The sequence below is a fragment of the Balearica regulorum genome, chromosome 5, assembly GCF_011004875.1.
Source record: "Balearica regulorum gibbericeps isolate bBalReg1 chromosome 5, bBalReg1.pri, whole genome shotgun sequence".
NCBI classification, from domain to species: domain Eukaryota; kingdom Metazoa; phylum Chordata; class Aves; order Gruiformes; family Gruidae; genus Balearica; species Balearica regulorum.
The window spans coordinates 3052091-3072420 of NC_046188.1; the positions used below are offsets into that span (position 1 = coordinate 3052091).

Below are 20330 nucleotides of genomic sequence, written 5' to 3' on the forward strand. Positions count from 1 at the left end.
ATTTTCAGTTTTAAAAAAAGAAGTGCCTGTAATATGTAAAAAGCCTAACCAAAGACATGCTACCTTTCACAGTTCCAAGTAATTTGGGTTTATTCCAATACATGCACCACCCAAAAGCAATTACCTTTCCAAGGTTGGCAGAGGCGCAGGTGCTTTTGCACTGTCGACTGGGTAGCGTTCCCGAACAGCGAATCTGACATCATCCGCTTCATCCGTGCGAAACCTCAGAATGTTTAAAATGATGTAGCTGTGGTCTGTCAGGACAATGTTACCCTGCGAGCACAGCGCAGGGGACCATCAGCAAAGGCCGTACTCACGTCCTTCCTTACAGAGGACGCACTTGGAGCTTTGCACTCACCCTGTCGTACAGCTCAATGATGAGGTGATAAGCAGCTTCATCGCTTCCAAACTGGAAGTCCACAATTCTGTCTATACCCAGCTGGTTTACACTGACAAGTCTTCTGGTCTTTAAATGCTTACGGCACTGTCAATAACGGAGAAAATGTCTGTGAGATGATGCAAACAGACCAGCTTGTGACTTTTTATACTGAAATACATTCTTAGTTATAGATCCCTCCTGTGATGCTGATCACTTCTTACTTAATGCAAATACCATAAGGGTAAAAATGCTCATCTTGGTAATACAGAGACAAGGCAGCTCTTCGCAAAACACTACCTTGATATTTATAGGTAATATAATTGTTCCAGATTCTAAACGTTGAGCCATTTTGCCATTAAAAACTGCTATTTGTTTAGCGCAACAAGTGAGCAGCTAGTTAAAATTCAAAGGCTTTATTTTACAAAGAGAACTGCGATTATCCCTGCATCTATAAATGACGTGGAAAGACACTCTGGAGAATCTTTGCTGAGTCATTTCAACGAGGACGCATCCAGAGGCGGTGGGCTAAGCAGATCCATGTGAGTCAGCACCCAGGTGGCATCCCTGTAGATCCACCTGCAGGAACACAGCCTGACAGTCTGCAGCAAGATCTGAATCCTCAAAGTCCAGCAGACTGGACAGCAGGACTCTATTAACATAGGGTGCTGCATCCACAGTCTAAAAACTTGAACAATCCAACTGGAATGACAAGGACTTTGCTGGATTAAAATTCCAAAGGGTCTGGGTGGCCCAGACAATGTCCAGCAGATTAATATTAATCTTCATAAATTTAAACTGTCATCGTTTCAGGCACTGAACACTAATGATGTGACCCCAGGTCCACATTTCCTCTTCCCTTGTCTTCAGTCACCCACTTGATCAGGATCCACCAGGAAAATCTTTCCACTGTTTTCTTCTGTCTCCAAGGACAGAAGATGAACATTGCTTTCCTGATATCCACCCATCTTATTAAAAAGAAATCGTAGGTTAGTTTACCTTCATTGCAAAGCCAGACGGCATCATGTTTTTTGGCCACTCGAACTCCGTCGTGTGAATGCGTATACCAGATTCCAGCAGCAGTGTGGCCTTGCAGTCTGGTCTGTTAACAAAATAAAGACTCACTGCTTGGCATGTGAGCAGCCACCCCTTACTACGTACCAGTTTGCACTGCAACGAGACCAAAGCACCACAAACCAGCAGCATACTATGTACAGAAAACACCGTTGCCAAAAACAGTAGAGCCCATAGTGCCGCAGCCAGGCTGACAGAGAAAGGTCATCCACGTTTTAAGTTTATGGATAATTTGGCCAAGCAAAACGCTTGGAAAGCAACACAGTCAAAAATTGTCCAACACAACCAGAGGGAATCGGAAGAGCAAGGCTCCATCGCAGACACCACTGGAGTGGGCAGGTTAGTGACATGACACGAGCCCTACCTCCCATCTGGCCTGGGCACCAGCATCACTTCCTAAGTGTTGCTTTTCATTCCTCCAACTCCTTTCTCCCCTCCCCACAAAAAGAAATAATGACAATTGTGTGTTTTTACACTAACATCTTCAGTCTTCTGTATATTTTCTGCAGTATTTCATATGCTATTTCCCAAGAACTTCCTGGGTAAAAATTACTGCATTTTATCAAAGAACAATACAACTTCACTGAAAATTAGTTAGAAAAACCAAACACCTATCAATAGAATTTACATACATACAACAAAATCTAGTTCTCATATGTACAGTATCAGCATAAAGAAATTTAAAGAAGTTCTTACTTTTGAAGGCGGATAAGATATGTCTTATTATCCACATCATAAACATTGTTTACTCTCATTCCCAATAAGCTGTCAAAAAGAAAATACATGATTTGGAAAATACAATACACAAACCACACATGTGGCTGAAAAAAATCCCAGTGTTAATTAAAATAAACAGAAGTGCAATTCATGATAAATTACCAAGCAGTAACTGAAGAGGCAGCAAAGGAAGATTAATGGAACAAGCTGGAAGGCAAACAACCAAAAGATGGAGATATTGCTATTAATGGGTAAAGTGCAAAAAGTGAAAGAAGTTGAAGGAAGAACAGCCACTGCAGACACCCCGGCTGTAACCAGACAGCTCCTGGATCTCCAGCACAGGATGGAGGCCGGGCTGCTGGCACCTGCAAGCACTCCTCTTTGTGGCAGGGATGCAAAATTTACTGGTTATACTGGAGCACTTTGCTCCTCTGGGCTAACTTCTGCGTCACTTGAGGAGCCCTTTGCCAGCACGGGGCAGAAGTATTCCCAGTACAAGCATAGAAATGGCCTGGGCAGTCGATCTCATCATCATTTTGTTCAGCATGGGGCTGAATACACAGATTGCCCTAGACACTCAAGGGTAAAGGCATGGATGTGAGGAGCATTAGAGCTTCTCAGCTGGGTGGGAGAGTAGATGACAAGTGATAGGACCTTCCTCATGCAAACAGAAAAGGGAGAGCACTCAATTGCTCCCCAGGGAGACGCTGGGGGACAGGAGCAGGACGATGAAGGAGGGGAAGCAAGAGCACCAGGCCTTCCCAGATGATATGACAGGGGAGGCAGAGAGGACTCAGTGCTCTGTGGCAGGAAGATGTGCTAGGGGCCGCTCTGGCAGCATCAGACAGGACCTGCATGGCCCCATGGGGCAGCCCACCACCCAGCAAAGCATGGGGCTGGGGTCCCCAGAGGAGTCACGCAGTCCACGTGTAGAGATGGTGGAATCACCCCAGGATGGCGCAGAACTGGGGAGGGCTGCACTCCCAACGATGGCAACACTGAACAGCGCCGAGATGCAGCAGAGCACAAAACAGCACCGCAGTACAGGCAGCATGGGGGACACGGCTGTACAGTGCAGAGAGGCAGCGCAGGGCAACGCGGGGGGCTACACCGAACTGTCACACAGGGCAGTGCAGTGAGGCAGAGCTGGGCAGGGGCAGGCAGAGCAGGTGAGGGGGGTTATGTGGAGCCGTGCCAGAAAGTGCAATACAGAGGGGCTGGGCAGAGCGGGGTTACGCAGAGCTATGCGGGCAGGGCAGGAGGCAGGGCAGGCCAGGGGTGAGGCAGGGCAGGCCAGGGGTGAGGCAGGGCAGGCCAGGGGTGAGGCAGGGCTATGCAGGCAGGGCTATGCAGGCAGGGCAGTGCAGGCAGAAGGCTGGGCTATGCAGGCAGGGCAGGAGGCAGAGTAGACATGGGGCAGTGCAGGCAGAGCGGAGCAGAACACCGTGGAGAGGCAGGGCCGGGCTGCCGGCGGGAGGCAGAGCCGCCCCACACATGTGCCATGGCGGGCCGGGGGAGCAGCCAGGCCAGGGCCTGGAACCGCCGGGCCGGGCCTCGCTCCTCGGGGTTGCAGAGGGTGGGAGCGGGCCCCGCACCGGGGGGGGGAGGCAGCCCGAGCCGGAGGGAGCGGTACCTCTGCCGGAGCTCGGCGAGCACCGCACGGATATCGACGGTGCTGAAGCGGGACTTCATGGCGCCCACACGGCCACCGCCGCCCGCCCCGGCCCACAGCGCTCCCGGCCGCCCCGCCGCGCGCCTGCGCCAACGACCCCTACGGGTCGCGCCCGACGCCAATTCTCTCCGCTCCGCGGCCGCGCTCTCACCGCCTCCCGCGCATGCGCCGAGCCGTAGGGCCGGGCGGGGAGGCGGTGGCCTGTGTTTCCGTGGTGGTCCAGCAGGAGGCGGTATGGTGTTTGGGGGGGGGGGGGGGGGGTGTGCGCGTCGGGGCGCGTTTCGGTGGTGGTCCAGCAGGAGGCGGTATGGTGTTTGGGGGTGCGTGTGCGTCGTGGCGGCAAAAGGGCGGGCGCGGGGGTGAAAAGGAACCCGCGTCTCTCTGTGTTGCCCAGGCTACGCTGCAGTGGCTATTCACAGGCGCGATCCCGCTACTGACCGGCACGGGAGCTTTGACCTGCTCCGTCTCCGACCTGGGCCGGTTCACCCCTCCTTAGTCAACCTGGTGTGCCCCGGCTCCCCGGGGCTCACCATATTGATGCCGACCTTAGCGCGGACGCCCGCTCAGCATAGCGCACTGCAGCCCAGAACTCCTGGGCTCAAGCGATCCGGCGGGCTCGGCCTCCCGAGTAGCTGGGACTACAGGCGCGCGCCACCACGCCCGGCGCTGGGCTCCTCGCGCTGCCGCCTCTAATGCCGCCACAGCGCCCAGGGCGGGGGCTCGGGGTCCTGGTTCCCCGGCTCGGGGTCCTGGTTCCCCCGCTCGGGGTCCTGGTTCCCCCACTCGGGGTCTTGGTTCCCCCGCTCGGTGCTCTTCTGCTGAGGGGGAGGCCGGGCTCGGGGCTGATGGAGGAAAGGGAGCCCCGTGGAGGGCAGCTGGCACCTCCTCTGCGCAAACCCCAAATCGTTGTTTCTCACATGATTTGTGGTTTGCTGTTTCGGGGGGGACCTGGCTGGGGGCAGCAGAGGATCGGGGGTACCTCTTTGATGAAGGAATTTCTTTAGAAGAGTGTTTCTGGACCCCCTCCCTCCCCTTTTAGAGACACCTCCTTTTTTCCCCTCTTGCTCTCTGTTCCCCCGAAGCCCCTGTGAGCCCCTTCGCTGCTCCTCTGGCCTGGCTGGGATTCCCCGGTGCGTTAGTGCTGCTCGTGCCTCAGCGCTAACAGATCCCGGTACCTCGCTGCCCCGTTCCCCCGGCAAAAGGAAACTGGGTCCAGCTCTCTCGCCCGGGCTGTGCTACAGGGACTGTTCACAGGCGCGATCCCGCTACTGATCAGCACAGGAGTTTTGACCTGCTCCGTCTCCGACCTGGGCCGGTTCACCCCTCCTTAGGCGACCTGGTGACCCCCGGCTCCCCAAGGACCACCATATCGATGCCGACCTTAGCGCGGACGCCCGCTCGGCACAGCTCGCTGCAGCCCAGAACCCCCGGGCTCAAGCCGTCCACCAGCCTCAGCCTCCCTGGCGCTTGGATTACAGGCACAAGCCACCGTGCCCGGCTGTTTTTCAGGATTTTGCAGATTCCTGACATCCATCTTGTGCGGGCTCTGCCTGGCCACATAGCGGCAGTGGGGAACTGAGAGACCATCCTTGAGCTGCTTGTATTTTATGTTTAAAAATGGGTGGATGGATAGACAGGAAAGATTTCAAAGCACAAGCAGGTTTAAGCAGCTCAGAAAGCCCAGACTTCTCGTTTTGAGGCAGAAGAGGCACATCACGATGCTCTATTTTCATTTTAAGCCAAATGAGGCACATCAGGGAGCTCTATCTCCAGGACAGCTCCGTACGCTTTATTTACTGAAGAGCAGATAAGAGATGTCCCACTCCCTGCTTTGAAATACTCCTCATGGAGAAAGGCTTCTTGATTTACCAGTGTTTTCCTAGGAGCGTAAAGCTCAGAGCTGAGGACATAAATGAGCTGTGACAGGAAATACCCGATGGAGCAGACTAATGAGACGTTCCTGGGAGCTGGAGCCCCATCTTGGTCTGGAGCGGGCTGTGTTTGAGGGATGCTTACTGACTCGCAGGTGTGCAGAAAGAGCCAGAAACGTGATGGGAAATTCTGCTGCCCGTCATTTCCCACGTTAGTAGTTACATCCATTGGGATCCCAAAGTTCTGGCTGGGTCCTGCACTGTGGCTTTTCACTGCTGCAGGAAGTCACAACACATGCCACCAAAATATGAGCACACCTGAGTGAGCAAGGCCAGGGCAGCACCTTCAGGTCAAATATCTGTGGGAGATGGTTTTGCCTTTCCCCGGTATTACTTGACCCTTTTGTGACTGCCCCCCCCACCCCCGGCACAGACAGCTCACAAGCGCAGGGTCGTGCAGGGAAAAAACGCCAAAAGAGGCTGGGTCCCGCTCTCTCGCCCGGGCTGTGCTACAGGGACTGTTCACAGGCGCGATCCCGCTACTGACCGGCACGGGAGCTTTGACCTGCTCCGTCTCCGACCTGGGCCGGTTCACCCCTCCTTAGGCGACCTGGTGTGCCCCGGCTCCCCAAGGACCACCATATCGATGCCGACCTTAGCGCGGACGCCCGCTCGGCACAGCTCGCTGCAGCCCAGAACCCCCGGGCTCAAGCCGTCCGCCAGCCTCAGCCTCCCCGGCGCTTGGATTACAGGCACAAGCCACCGTGCCCGGCTGGCTGCAGCTCTCGCTGCCTCTGCTCTCCAGCACTCGGGGACCAGCTCCTCCAGCCTTGCCGTGGCAGCCAGGAACTCAGGCAGTGGGATGCACTCACGCTTCAGCAACACAGTGGGAACACAGAGACCTGGGGCTGCAAGGAAAGCTTAGAGCCGACGTGCTCGGATAGCCGAGGCAGCCTTTGGTCTGATCCAGAAGTGCAGACCCCACTGCCCCTTTCCTAGCAGAGTTAGTCAAAGCTGATCTAAAACCATGAACTGCCACTGCCAAAATGGCCTTTTTCCCACCACCCCTCCCTCCAGATACACATTATTTCTTCAGACATGCTGAGCTAGGCTGGGGGATCTCTGGTGGGTGAGAACATGCATAGTAGAGCAGAGGTCCTCACACTGCCATGTCTATCTGCGAAAGCCAAGCAGACCACCTCCAAGGGCAGCAACCATCCCTAATTCCACACCAGCCCAGAGGAGAGCGGAACTAGCTGTCAAGATCGCAAACACTGCCGGAGACCAGTGCCAGCCCAGCCAGAGTCTCGGGCTGCTGCCTCCACCTCCACAGGTCCCCTCCAGGCTCTCCCCACCAAGGATGTGGCTAATGTGCACAGAACCAGCTTAGGGCTAACGACACCCAAGGATGGTATCTCTGCACTGCATTTTGGAAGCGCAGAGGTCAAGGCACGAGTGTACCTCCTGCCCAAGCACGGACGTGCCTCCGTTCCAGGCACGGACGTACCTCCTCCACAAGGCACAGGCACACCTCCTGCCCAAGGCCAGACCCACCAGCAGCCACCCAGGAGCTATCTAAGCACATCTTCCAGACCCAAGGTAGTGGAGCAAAGTCCAGGGCTAAAGTACACACACAGCAATCCCATCTCAGAAGACAAACAATATCTTTCCCAGTGCTGCACAAGCCTGACGTCCTTAAGAGTACCAGGGCCGCACGGGAGAGAGATACATCTTGTTCTGGGCTCCTATTATCTACTTAAGGAAGAGCTGTCAGTGACAGCTGGAGTTTTGGTTAAAGGCATTAGGATAATAACTTAGGGGTCATGGGCACGAGGAGATGTAGGCTTGCCATCCACAAATGGAGGAGAAAGGCAAGCTGTCTACACAGAAGTAACACTTAGCACAGGGCCAGGCATCCCCCTCCCATCCTCTCCTCCCACCAGTGACACGGGGACCTTTTCTTCCTGCCACAAATACACAAATTTTTCATCACATTCAAAAACATAGCGGGAGTGAATCAAGTTAGCAGGGGCATGAAATTGCCCTGTTTGCCTGAAAAAATCTGATGGGAATGAGGTTGGCAGGCTGAGGAGGGACAAGGCACAGCCAGGACGCAGCTACAGAGTCTGGACAGTGCTGCTGGCCCACTAGCACAGAAGTGTGCCCTGGTGTGGCTCCTGACCACCAAAGCAACACCTGCAATAAAAAATAAGGCCACGCAGAGCTGGGGAAACCTCGGTTGCTTGGCTCTGAGCTCAGGAGGAGCTCTGCCTCGTGGTGCTCATCTGACAGCCGGCTGCTGCATCTTGCTCAGCAGGAGCAGCTGCTCCAGGCTCCTGCTGAGCTTCCCCAGGCGCAGGAGCTGCGGCTTTGTGCAAAGCGTTACGGGTAAGCTGGGCTCCAGCCTCCCAGAGAAACCGGCTTTGGGATCCCACTGAGCTCCAAACCTCCACCCCTCGCGAGGGCCAGGCAAAGCTCATGCAGTGTCTGGAACCAGAGACCCTTTGAATGACAAGTAAAACACACCTTACAGGAAAAAAGCCCTCAGAAACTGCCTGCAAAACCCCTCTGCATTACAGGGTGGATGCAGAATACAGCAGTTTTCTGCTGGCCCGCAGCGCTGACTGCAAAGTACCACCACCCTGAGCTTCTTGGGCATCCCCCTATCACTGCCATGCTTAGCAAGACACCGGGATACCTAGGAACATCTGGACATCATCGATGGCTGAGGATCCAAAAACCTTGGGGTGCAGGTCTCCATGGGGTCAGGCACTACATCCAGCTGAGTCCTAGAGGTCAGTGGTGTATCTCCTGCTCTGCTGCTGCCAGGAAATACGGGAGGTGAACACGCAAAAAAGCAGAGAAGGGGACGAAAAGCCTCAGAAATTATTTTTACTCTTGTTAAGGCTTCATGATTTTTCAGGCTGATACTGTCATGGTGGTGATTCAGGATTTTGGTAGATGGGAATTTGGTCAGGCAGTATCCCCCACCTATGTTTCCTCTGTCTGCTCCTGAAAATAACCTGTGAAAGGTTTGCCAATAGTAACTGCAAAGGCATTTCGATATACTTAAGATACAAAACAAACCCCAGTAGCCTGGAGGGCAAACTGTTTTACCTGCTGGGAGGCCACTTTGGAAGAGCTCCTCCCCAACCCCACAGGAGGCTGGAGGAATTCCAGGGAGACCAGGGCAGGGCTTTCTCCTGAAGAGAAATGTGGGATTTCTAGTGATTCTTCAGAGTCCTCATCACACCATTCCAGCACACCCAGAGGCTAACAGAAATCTGCTGCTACAACACCCCCTTCCCACCTCTACTCCTTCCCTAACGCCATTACATGAACCCAATGGGAAGGACCCAACGATCTGTTAAAGCACACACCGCCGGAGACAGCAGGTTTAGTTTCCTGACCAAGCCCAGCTGGGGTTGCACAGACACAAACATCACAGAATTGCAGGAAATAAGGCTGAGACGCCCATGGGGGACCATCTCCACCACTCCCTGCCTGCAGGCAGGAGTGACCGCTGCCGATCGCCCATGGACAGTGCTTCCCTAACCCGACTCACCCCAGCAGAGGACAGTTGGCCCGCTGTATCAGGTATCTCGATGATAAAAAAATCTACCTGTGGAACGCACCTGTAATATCAAGGACATAATTTGTTTTCGCAACAGAAGAATTTATCTAACATAGATGCTAAACCCAAAGCAGTATTATATTCCCCTTTCCTTCCTTGGAAAGTCATAAAGGTCTTTGAAGGATCAGTGCAACAGAGTCTTTTCCCATCTCCCTCTGCCAAAAGAGGAAAGAAAAGCAAGCACAATGAGCTACACAATATTAAAATAGGTTTGGTCCGATAATCCAAACTGATTGGGAAGGTAGTTATCTTCATAGAGACAAAAAACAAAGGGGTGTATCAATCCATTTCCTTGAGGTTTGCTCAGTCTGAGGTGGTGGCTATTACGTAAAGTTGCAAATGTATCATTTTCATTCACCACTTTATTGTGACAGCACTTGGATCACTGGTGGAGGAGAGAACATGCAAATGCAACCTTACAAAACCGTGAAAAGCAATAGATGCAAACCTTGGTACCTGCATTGCCCATAAATTCCTTACAGAGAAAGAAAAGATAAGGAACTGCAGCCCTGCAGCCAGGCCCAGAGGAGTTATCAAAAGGTCCTCCCGATATTTGCTATCTTTTTCCCCAGGCTTTAACCCATAATCGCTTTATAACCATAAATTGCTTTGACTCTCTGGGCTGTAAATCCATACTGGCATACAACAGGCACTCCATCCACTGACACATTGCCAGCCAGTGCTTACTTCTAAAATATTTAACTTCTGCAGGCTACCCAGTAACTCGCAGGGTGTTGCCAAGGCCCCAGAGAAGGTTTTTAATTCTTAAGCAGGTATGTGAAACTGAATCCCTTCTATGAGGTCACGATTTTCAGGTAATCTAGAACACATTCGGGTATTGTAACTGCTTTTGTTGGGTATTTGACCTTGAAAATCAATCAGCAACGTAAGAGCCTACGCTACACGGAGTATATATAGTGCCTAACCCGTACTTCTTTCCCTGAGGGGTGGTTACAGGGTGCAGATTTGTATCAACTTTCTGCAGCCTGAGCACTGAGATCAAGAGTCTGTTTTGCTCAGACCATCACATTTCTTTATCTTTGATGACACATTTCCATCCCACAGTTACTTAAATCTCTACCTTAAAAATAAGAACACGTCTTTCAGAACATCTCACGCTGGGACAAACTCACATTTTAAAGGCTCCTAACACAAGCAATGCTATCTCCTGGCTCTCCGAGGTAAGATGCAGTAAATGCAGGGGCACAGCAGTGGGGTTCCTCAGCCAACAAAGCCTTGATTTGCTTTACTAAGTTATGCTCTTTACATTCTGCTTCCTGTTTACCCTCCTTTCTGTTCATTTACAGAAACTAATATGACTTCTACATAAAAATGTTTCAAAAGTAGGTGGTGCTCTCTCACCAGCTTCTCACCCATCTCTGCGGGACTGGTAAATGTGAGCTACAAGGATTGACGTGCACAGAGTTTATTAGTGACTAATTTGAAATCTTAACTATTGAAAGTGCTGAGTTCTCAAATGTCTTTTTGCTAAATATCATCCTAAAGAGCAGCAATAATTACTTTAGAAACACATGCCAAACCATGTAAACTCTTCTTCTGGTGCACAGAGCATACGGACAGAAAGTTTTCCTGAAGGGCAGGGAGGATCCTCACAAATAAAACCCAGAGCAGGTGAAAAAGCATTTGCCTGAGTGGATCCCATTGCTCTTCTACGGCACGTGGCCACCTCCCCACGTCCTCAGTCAGGTTTTGGATTTCCCATGTGAAGCAGTGCAGCACATGGCTTCTCTTTGTCAAGTTTTTAGATCTGGATGATGGCAAGATCAACTTCGGATGCTTTCAGCAGGTCACGCAGTGGCAGCTGAAGAATACACCACCGTGCTCCGGCTCGGGGCTGGTCCAAGCTGAAAAGCACTGATCAGAAACAGAAGTGGCAGTGGGAGAGCTCAGGGAGCTACTGGGGTGCCCAGCCTGTCCCCATTCCAGCTCCTGAAGGACAGGACACGCAGCTGCTAAAGGCGCAGGGGCAAAGGCAGATGAGCAGAAGCTGCTGACCGCAGCCTGGACCAGCACGGCTCATCTCGGCCACGAGCCCACCAGGAAAGGAGCGGGATAATACAGACTGGATAATACAGATTGGAGCACCCTCTCGTTTGCTGATATCAAGCACGGGCAGGCAGGAACCCTGCGGGGAGAGGAGCAGCTCAGGAAATGGCACTGCCGCTTAGTCAGCAGAAGGCCCCGTTGCATGGAGATTGGCTCCTCAACGGCTCCAGTGCAAGAGCAGCTGCCATCTCCCTGAAAGCAACTCCCCGCCTCGGCGTGCATGCAAGTATTTCACAGGTCCCATCGCTTCCAGTTTACCAGGAGGGAAAGGAGAGAAGGAGCTCGGGAGAAACAGAAGAGCCTCCCTGCTTGCCAGGTGCAACGGACAGAGGCAAAGGCTGGCCAAGCCCCATCTGCAGAAGGTCTCCAAGGAAGAGGGACAATGCAGTCACCAACAAACCCAAAAAAGCCATGATTCAAGAGGAGAAACCCAAGGAACAGTACGTCCGGCTGCAAAAACAGAGAGGGAGAAAGGCATAGAAAAGGCATTTCCCCACTCTGCAGTTACTCATTTCGGTTTGTGCCTCGTGGTACCCACGTATGGTCGCACCCTCCCCTAACGCTTTAGGCAGTCAGAACAAAAACGCTAAAAAGAGAGTAATTTCCTGAAACCAGAAGACACTGCTCTGAGGCCAGCAGGTAGAGCAATCGATGCCTGCACAGGGACAAAAGCAGTACTTTAAAGCTCCTGACATCTCCTTCCCCAGTTATTTTGGTCAAGACCCATGGCCTCGTACTACTACCGTCTATATATAATATATATAGACTATACCGTCTTAATAAACTGCGGCTCATGTTCACCAGCACGGAAATGGTCACACGGAAGAGCCAAGTAGAAACTACTAACATCCACATCCTGATGTTAATTTTACCCCTGCTTGGCAGTAAACTCTATTTAGATAAATTTCCCATGCTAGTGAGGTGAGACTGAACCGGCTGTATCCAGCAAGATCACCACAGCTTGCTGTAAAACCCATGCCAGTACAGTACTTAGCAGCATTATCTGCTGCTTTAAACACCAGAGCATGAGCTCTGGCACTGCCTGACGCACGCAGGGACACTCGTGAGCCCTGGTGTCAGCAGACCGTACCCCCGGCGCAGCCCGCACGCTCTCATTCAGAGAGACCACGGATGGTATGTTTTCCTTGGCACCCTCCCTCTTCACTCACTGCATGAAAGAACAAGGTTTCCTCGGAAACTATTGTCATCCACTTAATAATTCTGTAGTCTAGGAAAATCTCCCATTCTTCCAGACTTTAAAGACACGAAACAATTTCCCTTTTGCTGTTCCAAGGGGGATTGCTTTGCTTGTGCTACATAATTGCAAAAATGTCTGCCATAAAAATTAACACAAAATTTGGTATTTTTGAAGGGACGGAAGGATAGCGGTGAGGTCAGTCTTACCCATGGAATCCCAAGTGAAAGCAAACCTCTGCTCTTCGAGAGCCATACAGTCCTGGTGACCGCATGTGGTGGGTTGACCCTGGCTGGGGGCCAGGTGCCCCCCAGAGCCGCTCTATCACTCCCCTCCTTCTCTAGACAGAGGAGAAAAGGTGCAACGAAAAGCTTGTGGGTCGAGATAAGGACAGGGAGAGATCACTCACTAATTATCGTCACGAGCAAAACAGACCAAACCGAGAGGGGGAATTCATCTAATTTATTACTAAGCAAAACAGAGTAGAGGAATGAGAAATAAAACCAAGTCTTAAAACACCTCCCCCCACCCCTCCCATCTTCCCGGGCTCAACTTCACTCCCAGCTTCAACCTCCTCCCCCTTCAGCGGCACAGGGGGATGGGGAGTGGGGGTTACGGTCAGTTCATCACGCGGTGTTTCTGCCACTTCTTCATCCTCAGGGGGAGGACTCCTCTCATCGTTCCCCTGCTCCAGCGTGAGGTACCTCTCATGGCAGACAGTCCTTCACCAACTTCTCCAATGTGAGTCTCTCCCACGGGCTACAGCCCTTCACCAACTGCTCCAGCGTGGGTCTCTCCCATGGGGTACAGACCTTCAGGACCAGACTGCTCCAGCGTGGGTCCCCCACGGGGTCACAAGTCCTGCCAGCAAACCTGCTCTGGCGTGGGCTCCTCTCTCCACGGATCCACAGGTCCTGCCAGGAGCTTGCTCCAGCGCGGGCTTCCCACAGGTCACAGCCTCCTTCAGGTGCCTCCACCTGCTCCAGCGTGGGGTCCTCCATGGGCTGTAGGTGGAATCTCTACACCCCCTCATCCTCCCTCCATGGGCTGCAGGGGGACAGCCTGCTTCACCATGGTCTTCACCACGGGCTGCAGGGGAATCTTGCTCCGGCACCTGGAGCACCTCCTGCCCCTCCTCCTACACTGACCTTGGTGTCTGCAGATGTTCTTACATCTTCTCACTCCTCTCTCTGGCTGCAAAAGCCCTCTCTGACTGTTCTTCTCTTTCTTAAATATGTTATCACAGAGGCGCTGATTGGCTTGGCCTTGGCCAGCGGCGGGTCCGTCTTGGAGCCGGTTGGCATTGGCTCTATCAGACACAGGGGAAGCTTCTAGCAGCTTCTCACAGAAGCCACCCCTGTAGCCCCCCCGCTACCAAAATCTTGCCACGCAAACCCAACACACTGCATCACTTGGCCTTTCTGAAAACTGACCTCAAAAGTGACCACAGCGCATTTTGCTGGTTTTATGTGGTGGATACCGCTTCCCACATCTGCTCCATCAGCTCAGAAGCAACTACCAACACAGCCTCACTTCCCCCTTGCCTTCCTCGCCACAGGCCTGGCCAGCAGGAATTGGGCAGGCAGCCCCCTGCTCCAGCATGTCAGGCCTGGAGAACCAGCCTCGTAATTCTTACACGTACTGGCCTCGCTGGCACGTCACCGGGAGTGCGGGGTTGCGACATGTCGTGCCTGTGAAACCGGCCAAACACATGCCTGTGATGGACGTGTGGAGGGTGCTGCTCTGCGTCATGCAGGGCGTGCTGGGGCACTGCTCCCAGGGAAGGCAGGCGAGGACTGTGGCCGGGTACGTGAACACTGCGTTTCCTGGGTGGTTGGCCACAGCTTGAATTTCACTGAGCTGAATTATAGGGAGTGACCCAAGACAACAAGGAGCCATAAACCCAATGACACTACGCATCACAGAGTCCCAGGAGGGTTTGGGTTGAAGGGACCTTTCAAGCCCATCTAGTCCAATCCCTGTAGTGAGCACGGACATCTTCAACTAGATCAGGTTGCCCAAAGCCCCATCCACCCTGGCCTTGAGTGTTTCCAGGGATGGGGCATCCACCACCTCTCTGGGCAACCTGCTCCAGTGTTTCACCACCCTTCGCATAAAAAAGCCCTCAGCATCCCCAGAGAGTGTTTTAGTTTTACACAGGGGAGACTCTTTTCACAGAGCTCTGCTGAGGCCCCAGCTGGGTCCCCAGCTCCTGCCACGTTACCCCCATGCTTCGCCATCTTCACACCGCTCCGAGGGTGGCTCAGGACCCGACACACCACCGAGCCCACAGCAGCACTCGGGTCAGGTGAGAGGGGCCCTCCCTGGCACAGCGCAACCCCCCCCCCCCCGCTCCGGGCAGGGCCGCGGGCAGGGTGCCAGCTCCTTCCTAAGGCTGACCCGCTGCACGCCCCGGCAGACAGGGAGCCAAGGCCCGGCTGGACACACCAGCTGTGGTGCCTCAGGAGCCGGGCGGCCGGAGGGCACCTCAGGGGACCGCTTACGGCCGGCTTCGCGCAGCCCTGGGGCATAAACCCTCGGAGCTCAGGCCGTCCCCACACAGCCCCGGCCCTGCCAGCCTTCTCCTCCCCGAGAACCTGCCACAAGCGGGCAGCTCTCACCGGTGCCTGCCCTGCCCGAGCCGGCGGGGCCGTCACACGGGCCGCAGCCCAACGGCTCCACCAACCGCCACCCAACGGCTGCCTGGCCCTTTAAGACGCGCCCCTGGCGCCCTCCGCGTGTTTCTGCTGACGTGTGATCGCGTGGCGCCTCTCCCCATTGAGGCCCCGCCCCTCCAGGCGTCCGCATGCGCAGTCCCGGCAGCAGAAGCTCGGCCCCGCCCCGCGCTCCCGCTGCCGGCCCACCGCGCAGGCGCAGCAGCGGAGGAAGAGGTGCCCCCGCCCGTGCTGCAGAGGAGGCGGGGCTGGGATGGCGCATGCGCGCAGCGCCTCCCGGGCAAACTGGAGTGACGCCCCCGCCCTTCCTTTCCGGGCCGCGCTGCCCGCGCATGCTCCTTTCCGCGCGGGAGGGGCGGGGCTACGGCCGCCGCCGCCGCGCAGGCGTAGTCCCCGCCCGAGGCCGCGCGGGAAGCGGGATGGCGCGCACCGCCCTGGGCGGAAGGGGGCGGGGGGCGGTGCTCCGCGCTCCCTGCCCCGCCCCGCCCTCCCCGCGGCCGGCGGCGGCGCATGCGCGGTCGGCCGTGGCGGCGGGTGGCGCCGTTGAGCGGTCCGGCGGGCGGGGCGGGGGCGCTGCGCGCAGGCGCGGTGGCGGCGGAGGGGAAGTGAGGCGGGCTCGCGCGGCGCCTTTTCCGGCGGTGCTGGCTGAGGGAGCGGCGCGGAGCGGAGCCGGCCCTGAGCCCGCTGGGCGGCCCTGAGGTAACTGCCGGCGGCTCCTTTCCCTTCCCCGCCCGCCGCGCCGCCCTGTCTTACGCTCTCTCCGTCCCTTTGCAGGCAGGACGCGGAGCCGCCGCCCCTGAGCCGGCATCCATGAGCTGAGGCGCCGGGGCGGGAGCCAAGGCAGGAGCCGGGCGGAGCCGCCGCCTCAGGCCCGGCGGAGGAGCGGAGCGCGGCGCGGCTCCTCTTCCCGCGGCGCCCGGGCCGCACCGCCAGGCCTCCCTTCTCCCTTCCCCCCCCTCCGCCCCGCTTCTTCCGCAGCCGCCCCATGCGCGGCCGGCGCTGAGCCCCGCCTGCCCTTGCCCTGACACCCCACCCCGCCAGGCCGGCCCCGCTCCGCTCCGGCCCCCGCCCAGCGCGGGCTGCTCGGGTGGGTCGCCGCTCGCCCTCCGCTCCCCTCACCCCCTACCCCGGAGGCGCCGGGCCCCTTGGATGCCGCCGAGATGGGCAAGGTGCTGTCCAAGATCTTCGGCAACAAGGAGATGCGGATCCTGATGCTGGGTCTGGACGCGGCTGGTAAAACCACCATCCTGTACAAACTGAAGCTGGGCCAGTCCGTCACCACCATCCCCACTGTGGGCTTCAATGTGGAGACGGTTACTTACAAAAACGTCAAGTTCAACGTGTGGGATGTCGGGGGCCAGGACAAGATCCGTCCCCTCTGGAGGCACTACTACACGGGCACGCAAGGGTTGATCTTTGTGGTGGACTGCGCCGATCGTGACCGCATCGACGAGGCCCGCCAGGAGCTCCACCGCATTATCAATGACAGGGAGATGCGGGACGCCATCATCCTCATCTTCGCCAACAAGCAGGACCTGCCTGATGCCATGAAACCCCATGAAATCCAGGAGAAACTGGGTCTGACCCGAATCAGGGATAGGAATTGGTACGTGCAGCCCTCCTGTGCTACTACAGGGGATGGACTCTATGAAGGGCTGACATGGTTAACATCCAATTATAAATCCTAATGAGAGAATAACTATTTAGTCTACAAAGAATTAAAGGAAAAAAAAATAACCCACATGGCTTTCCGGAAGAATGATTCTCTACTGAAAAGTTAAAACAAAAGCATCCATAGGATTATGATCACCTTTCTCCAGTTACCACCCTTTCCTTCTGCACACTTGACTGGATTCCTGTTTTAACTCTTCTTGCTTGGCGTTAGGATGCTCTAATCTCCGAATGTGACACGAACACAAGCACTAGATGCTATGGCAGACTTCCAGCAAACAGGGGAAAGACACATTGTAGACTTGCTAAGTAACTTTTTTTTTTTTTCTCTTGATAGCCCTTAAGATGGTTTGATTATTTTGGGGGATGGTTGGGGGTGGGGTACCATTTTCAGTGTATGCTTTCTGGTTCTACTTTTTTGATTATATTTTTTTTTTCCTTCTATCACTTGCTGTAGATTGCTACTTTTTTGCATTCACGCAGAATATGTTGATAGGTCTACTTCATCTAGTAAACTGAAAATTATTGCTTAAAATCAAACTGCAGTCTGTCTTTTTATATTAAGGACTTTTTTAAAAGTTCTGTTAATCTGTAACTAAATAGTGACTCTCAGTCTGTCTTCATATCTCAGACTAATAACGAAACGAATTCTTGCCCACAGTGGCAGATAGCGCGAATACCATTGTAACATGTTCAAAGTGCATATCAGGCGCAATGTTAACTAGGTAATGTAAGAACTGCTTTGAAATGTCAGCTGTGAAGTTCTGAACCATACATCATGCATGAAAAAGGGATGCAAATAAGTTCCCCATACTACATAGCAACCATATAGCAAATAAGACATGAATGATGTAATAGTTCCAGGGTAGGTACTGTTCAGTTTTTGTCTTGCGTTGCAAACTTAAATGATGTTTAGCTGCAGTTTTTACTACTCGTGTCAGTCTCCGATGCGATGCAAGATAGGTTCCTTCCAAAAAATGCAGCAATAACGTGTAAGCCTTGCAACAAGTTTTACTTTGTCACAGATGTCTAGGCAAAAATCTAGCACCGTCTTGCGATCAAGACAAATTGTTTTCATCTCAAGGCAGTTGAAGGCATCTAAATCTAAAAGCATTTCTAATTCTTTCCGAAATGCATCTAGTGGAGAAAGAAACTTTTTTTTTTTCCTCTTTTCCATTTTGTAGACTTCCGATGGGGCGAGTTCCGTGCTAAGCTGTAATTGAGCTTGGTAATTCTGATACCTGAATAATAGCCATTTTGAGAAAAATCACTTTTTGGTTTAGTTTTCCCAAACTTGACTGAACTCCTGCAAGTAGTTGCAGCCTTTGCCATCTGTCTCGGTAGCCGGTTGTTGCTGTAGTCCTGTAGGAAGGGAACTATGTTGGATGTCTGAAGCCCATTGAGTAACTACTAATGAGAGCGGGGAGGAGAGAGAGAGAGTATACGACTATGAATGTAAACTTCCATAATTAGTTCTTAAAGGGCAAGCAGCTCATTTGCCACTTCACAGTTTGCAGATGTGACTGGCAAAAACAAAACCCCACCCAGAAGAAGTATTAGTATAAAAACTCAATCAAGTATTAATGCTGGGTGCAAAAAATGTTAAAGCAGCTGGTTCTTATTCAGCCTTAAGGATTAACTTCAGATTTCCTCAAGGAGTTAAACTCGATTGGGGAATTCTAGGAATGTATGCTACAAAACCAGAAGAAAATGGCTTTTTTTTTCTTTTTTTTTTTTTTTCCAAGGATGAGTTTTAGAAGAAATTGAGGGCATTACACTACATCTCTGCAGTGTTGACTCTGCGTGCTAAGTACATTGTATATGGAGCTCTTACCAAAGATGTATGGGAAGATAAAAATACTGAATTCACTTCTGAAATGGAATGCTTTGAACCACGTAAAAGTTCCTTTAGAATATGGTTCCAAAAGACTTATCTCGATGTGGGTTGCAGCTGGGACTGAATGGGTTCTTGATGCTAGAAGATAGAGCATTGATTGACTGTACGCCTTCTGAAGTTAAAGAGAGTCTGTAAAAGCATAATGTAGAATAACTCTTAAATCTCAGCTCGAAAGAAAAGGAGGCGAGGTTTATGTTTTTTCACTCGAGGCTTTTTTGCCATTGGAATATCGTTGCTCTATTTTCTAGTGTTTTGGGGTTTTTTTTTCCCTGTTGTTGTAACTTAACAAATAGCGTGGTGGTATAAAGACTAAAAATACAAGAATATGGTTACTGTTTTCTTCTGGAGCATAAATAAAATAGCCAAGCACAAAGTAAATGCCTAAACTGGAAAACTTGAAGCTCTATTAATGGTTCTTGAACTTTCTTAAATCTATTCTCAGTCAACATGAAAACTTCAATAACTTCATTTTTCGTCTAAGTTGGTTTACTATGTTTTCAAGTGCTGGGGCAGACTTTTTTGCTAGACTTTGCATTAAGTTGAATTCACAATTTTGTATTTCCTTAGTAACTTTGTTATTCTGTTTTTGTAGGTGAAAGGAAACTGATTATGCTTCTGAATTTTTTTTTAATGTCTTTTTTTGGGGGAGGGGGGGGAGAAAAAGTTACTGAAACATGTGGCAGAGACTTCAAAAATAAATGACCATTGCTACTGAACAAAATACAAAGGTTTCACTTTCAACATGTCCTTTATAGGTTGTAGCTGAACCGCACCACGAACTAGTGGCTATCAGGCAGTAAACATAGCCTGTAGGATAAAGTGGCAATCTGTAAGAAATCTTATGACTTAAAAACTAATCTGAAGTTGAAGTGCATCAATTTGTGTTCATGTGAATTTATGGAGTAAGTTTTGAATGGCGTTAATCGTGTCTGATAAGTGAATGAGTTTGTAGACTGTGATCTCCCTGACTAAAGTAAACAGGAATTTTGTGTTCTCAATATGGCTGTAGTGTTGGTAAAGAACTAATAAGCAGAAAATAAAGCAATTATACAGCGGAGCTCTCCTGGTATGTTACTTATATTTTAATTATGAGAGAAACAGAAAGGGGCAATATGGTGCTGGAGTAGAGCGTTCTGCCAACATAAAGAGGTCTCTGTTCTGTATTTCACAGTTTTGAAAGCCTGTCTGTAATTCCTTTGAGACTTAGATTAGTGACTATTTTTATAAGTGGAAAGGATGATACTTCTTTAATACTCCCACTTGCAGTTAACAATCTTTAGCAAACTTTAGCGTCAAATTTATACTGCCGCGGTGCCAGCCCCCTGTAACTCGGGAAGGTAATGGCACGTGAGCAGCTCCGTGAGAGGGCTGAGCAGGACGGTGCCGTGTTTCACGGAAGAACTGACTTGGTCGGAAAAGGAAGATGTTAGGTCAGTGCAGAAAATGCAGCAATGGCCGAAAGGGTTGATGAGTGAATAGGG

The 20330-nt window shown here is 52.4% G+C and overlaps 2 protein-coding genes across 3 annotated transcripts in view; one reads left to right on the forward strand and one right to left on the reverse strand.

Moving 5' to 3' along the window:
* The window catches only part of NEMF (nuclear export mediator factor), a 37120-nt gene extending 20950 nt beyond the window's left edge, over window positions 1–16170 (reverse strand). Inside the window, exons 1-5 of one of the 2 annotated variants that reach the window (XM_075753147.1) lie at window positions 16035–16170; window positions 2147–2215; window positions 1376–1478; window positions 359–484; window positions 125–273 (exon numbers count right to left, since the gene is read on the reverse strand). In XM_075753147.1, the coding sequence (XP_075609262.1) occupies window positions 125–273; window positions 359–484; window positions 1376–1478; window positions 2147–2215; window positions 16035–16093 (506 nt within the window). In that variant the 5' untranslated portion in view covers window positions 16094–16170. Of the gene's footprint in view, window positions 1–124; window positions 274–358; window positions 485–1375; window positions 1479–2146; window positions 2216–3800; window positions 3956–16034 lie in introns of those variants that run through there. The other variant, XM_075753146.1, reaches the window with a different exon arrangement.
* A 218-nt stretch (window positions 16171–16388) lies between these two features.
* ARF6 (ARF GTPase 6) lies at window positions 16389–19906 on the forward strand. Its single transcript, XM_010306608.2, has one exon. The coding sequence runs from the start codon at window positions 16442–16444 to the stop codon at window positions 16967–16969; it is 528 nt and encodes a 175-aa protein (XP_010304910.2). The 5' UTR covers window positions 16389–16441; the 3' UTR covers window positions 16970–19906.
* Window positions 19907–20330: the final 424 nt, after the last annotated feature.

What these genes read in the sequence shown, in the direction of transcription:
- ARF6 (XM_010306608.2), top strand. Translation starts at nt 16,442, where the DNA reads ATGGGCAAGGTGCTGTCCAAGATCTTCGGCAACAAGGAGATGCGGATC.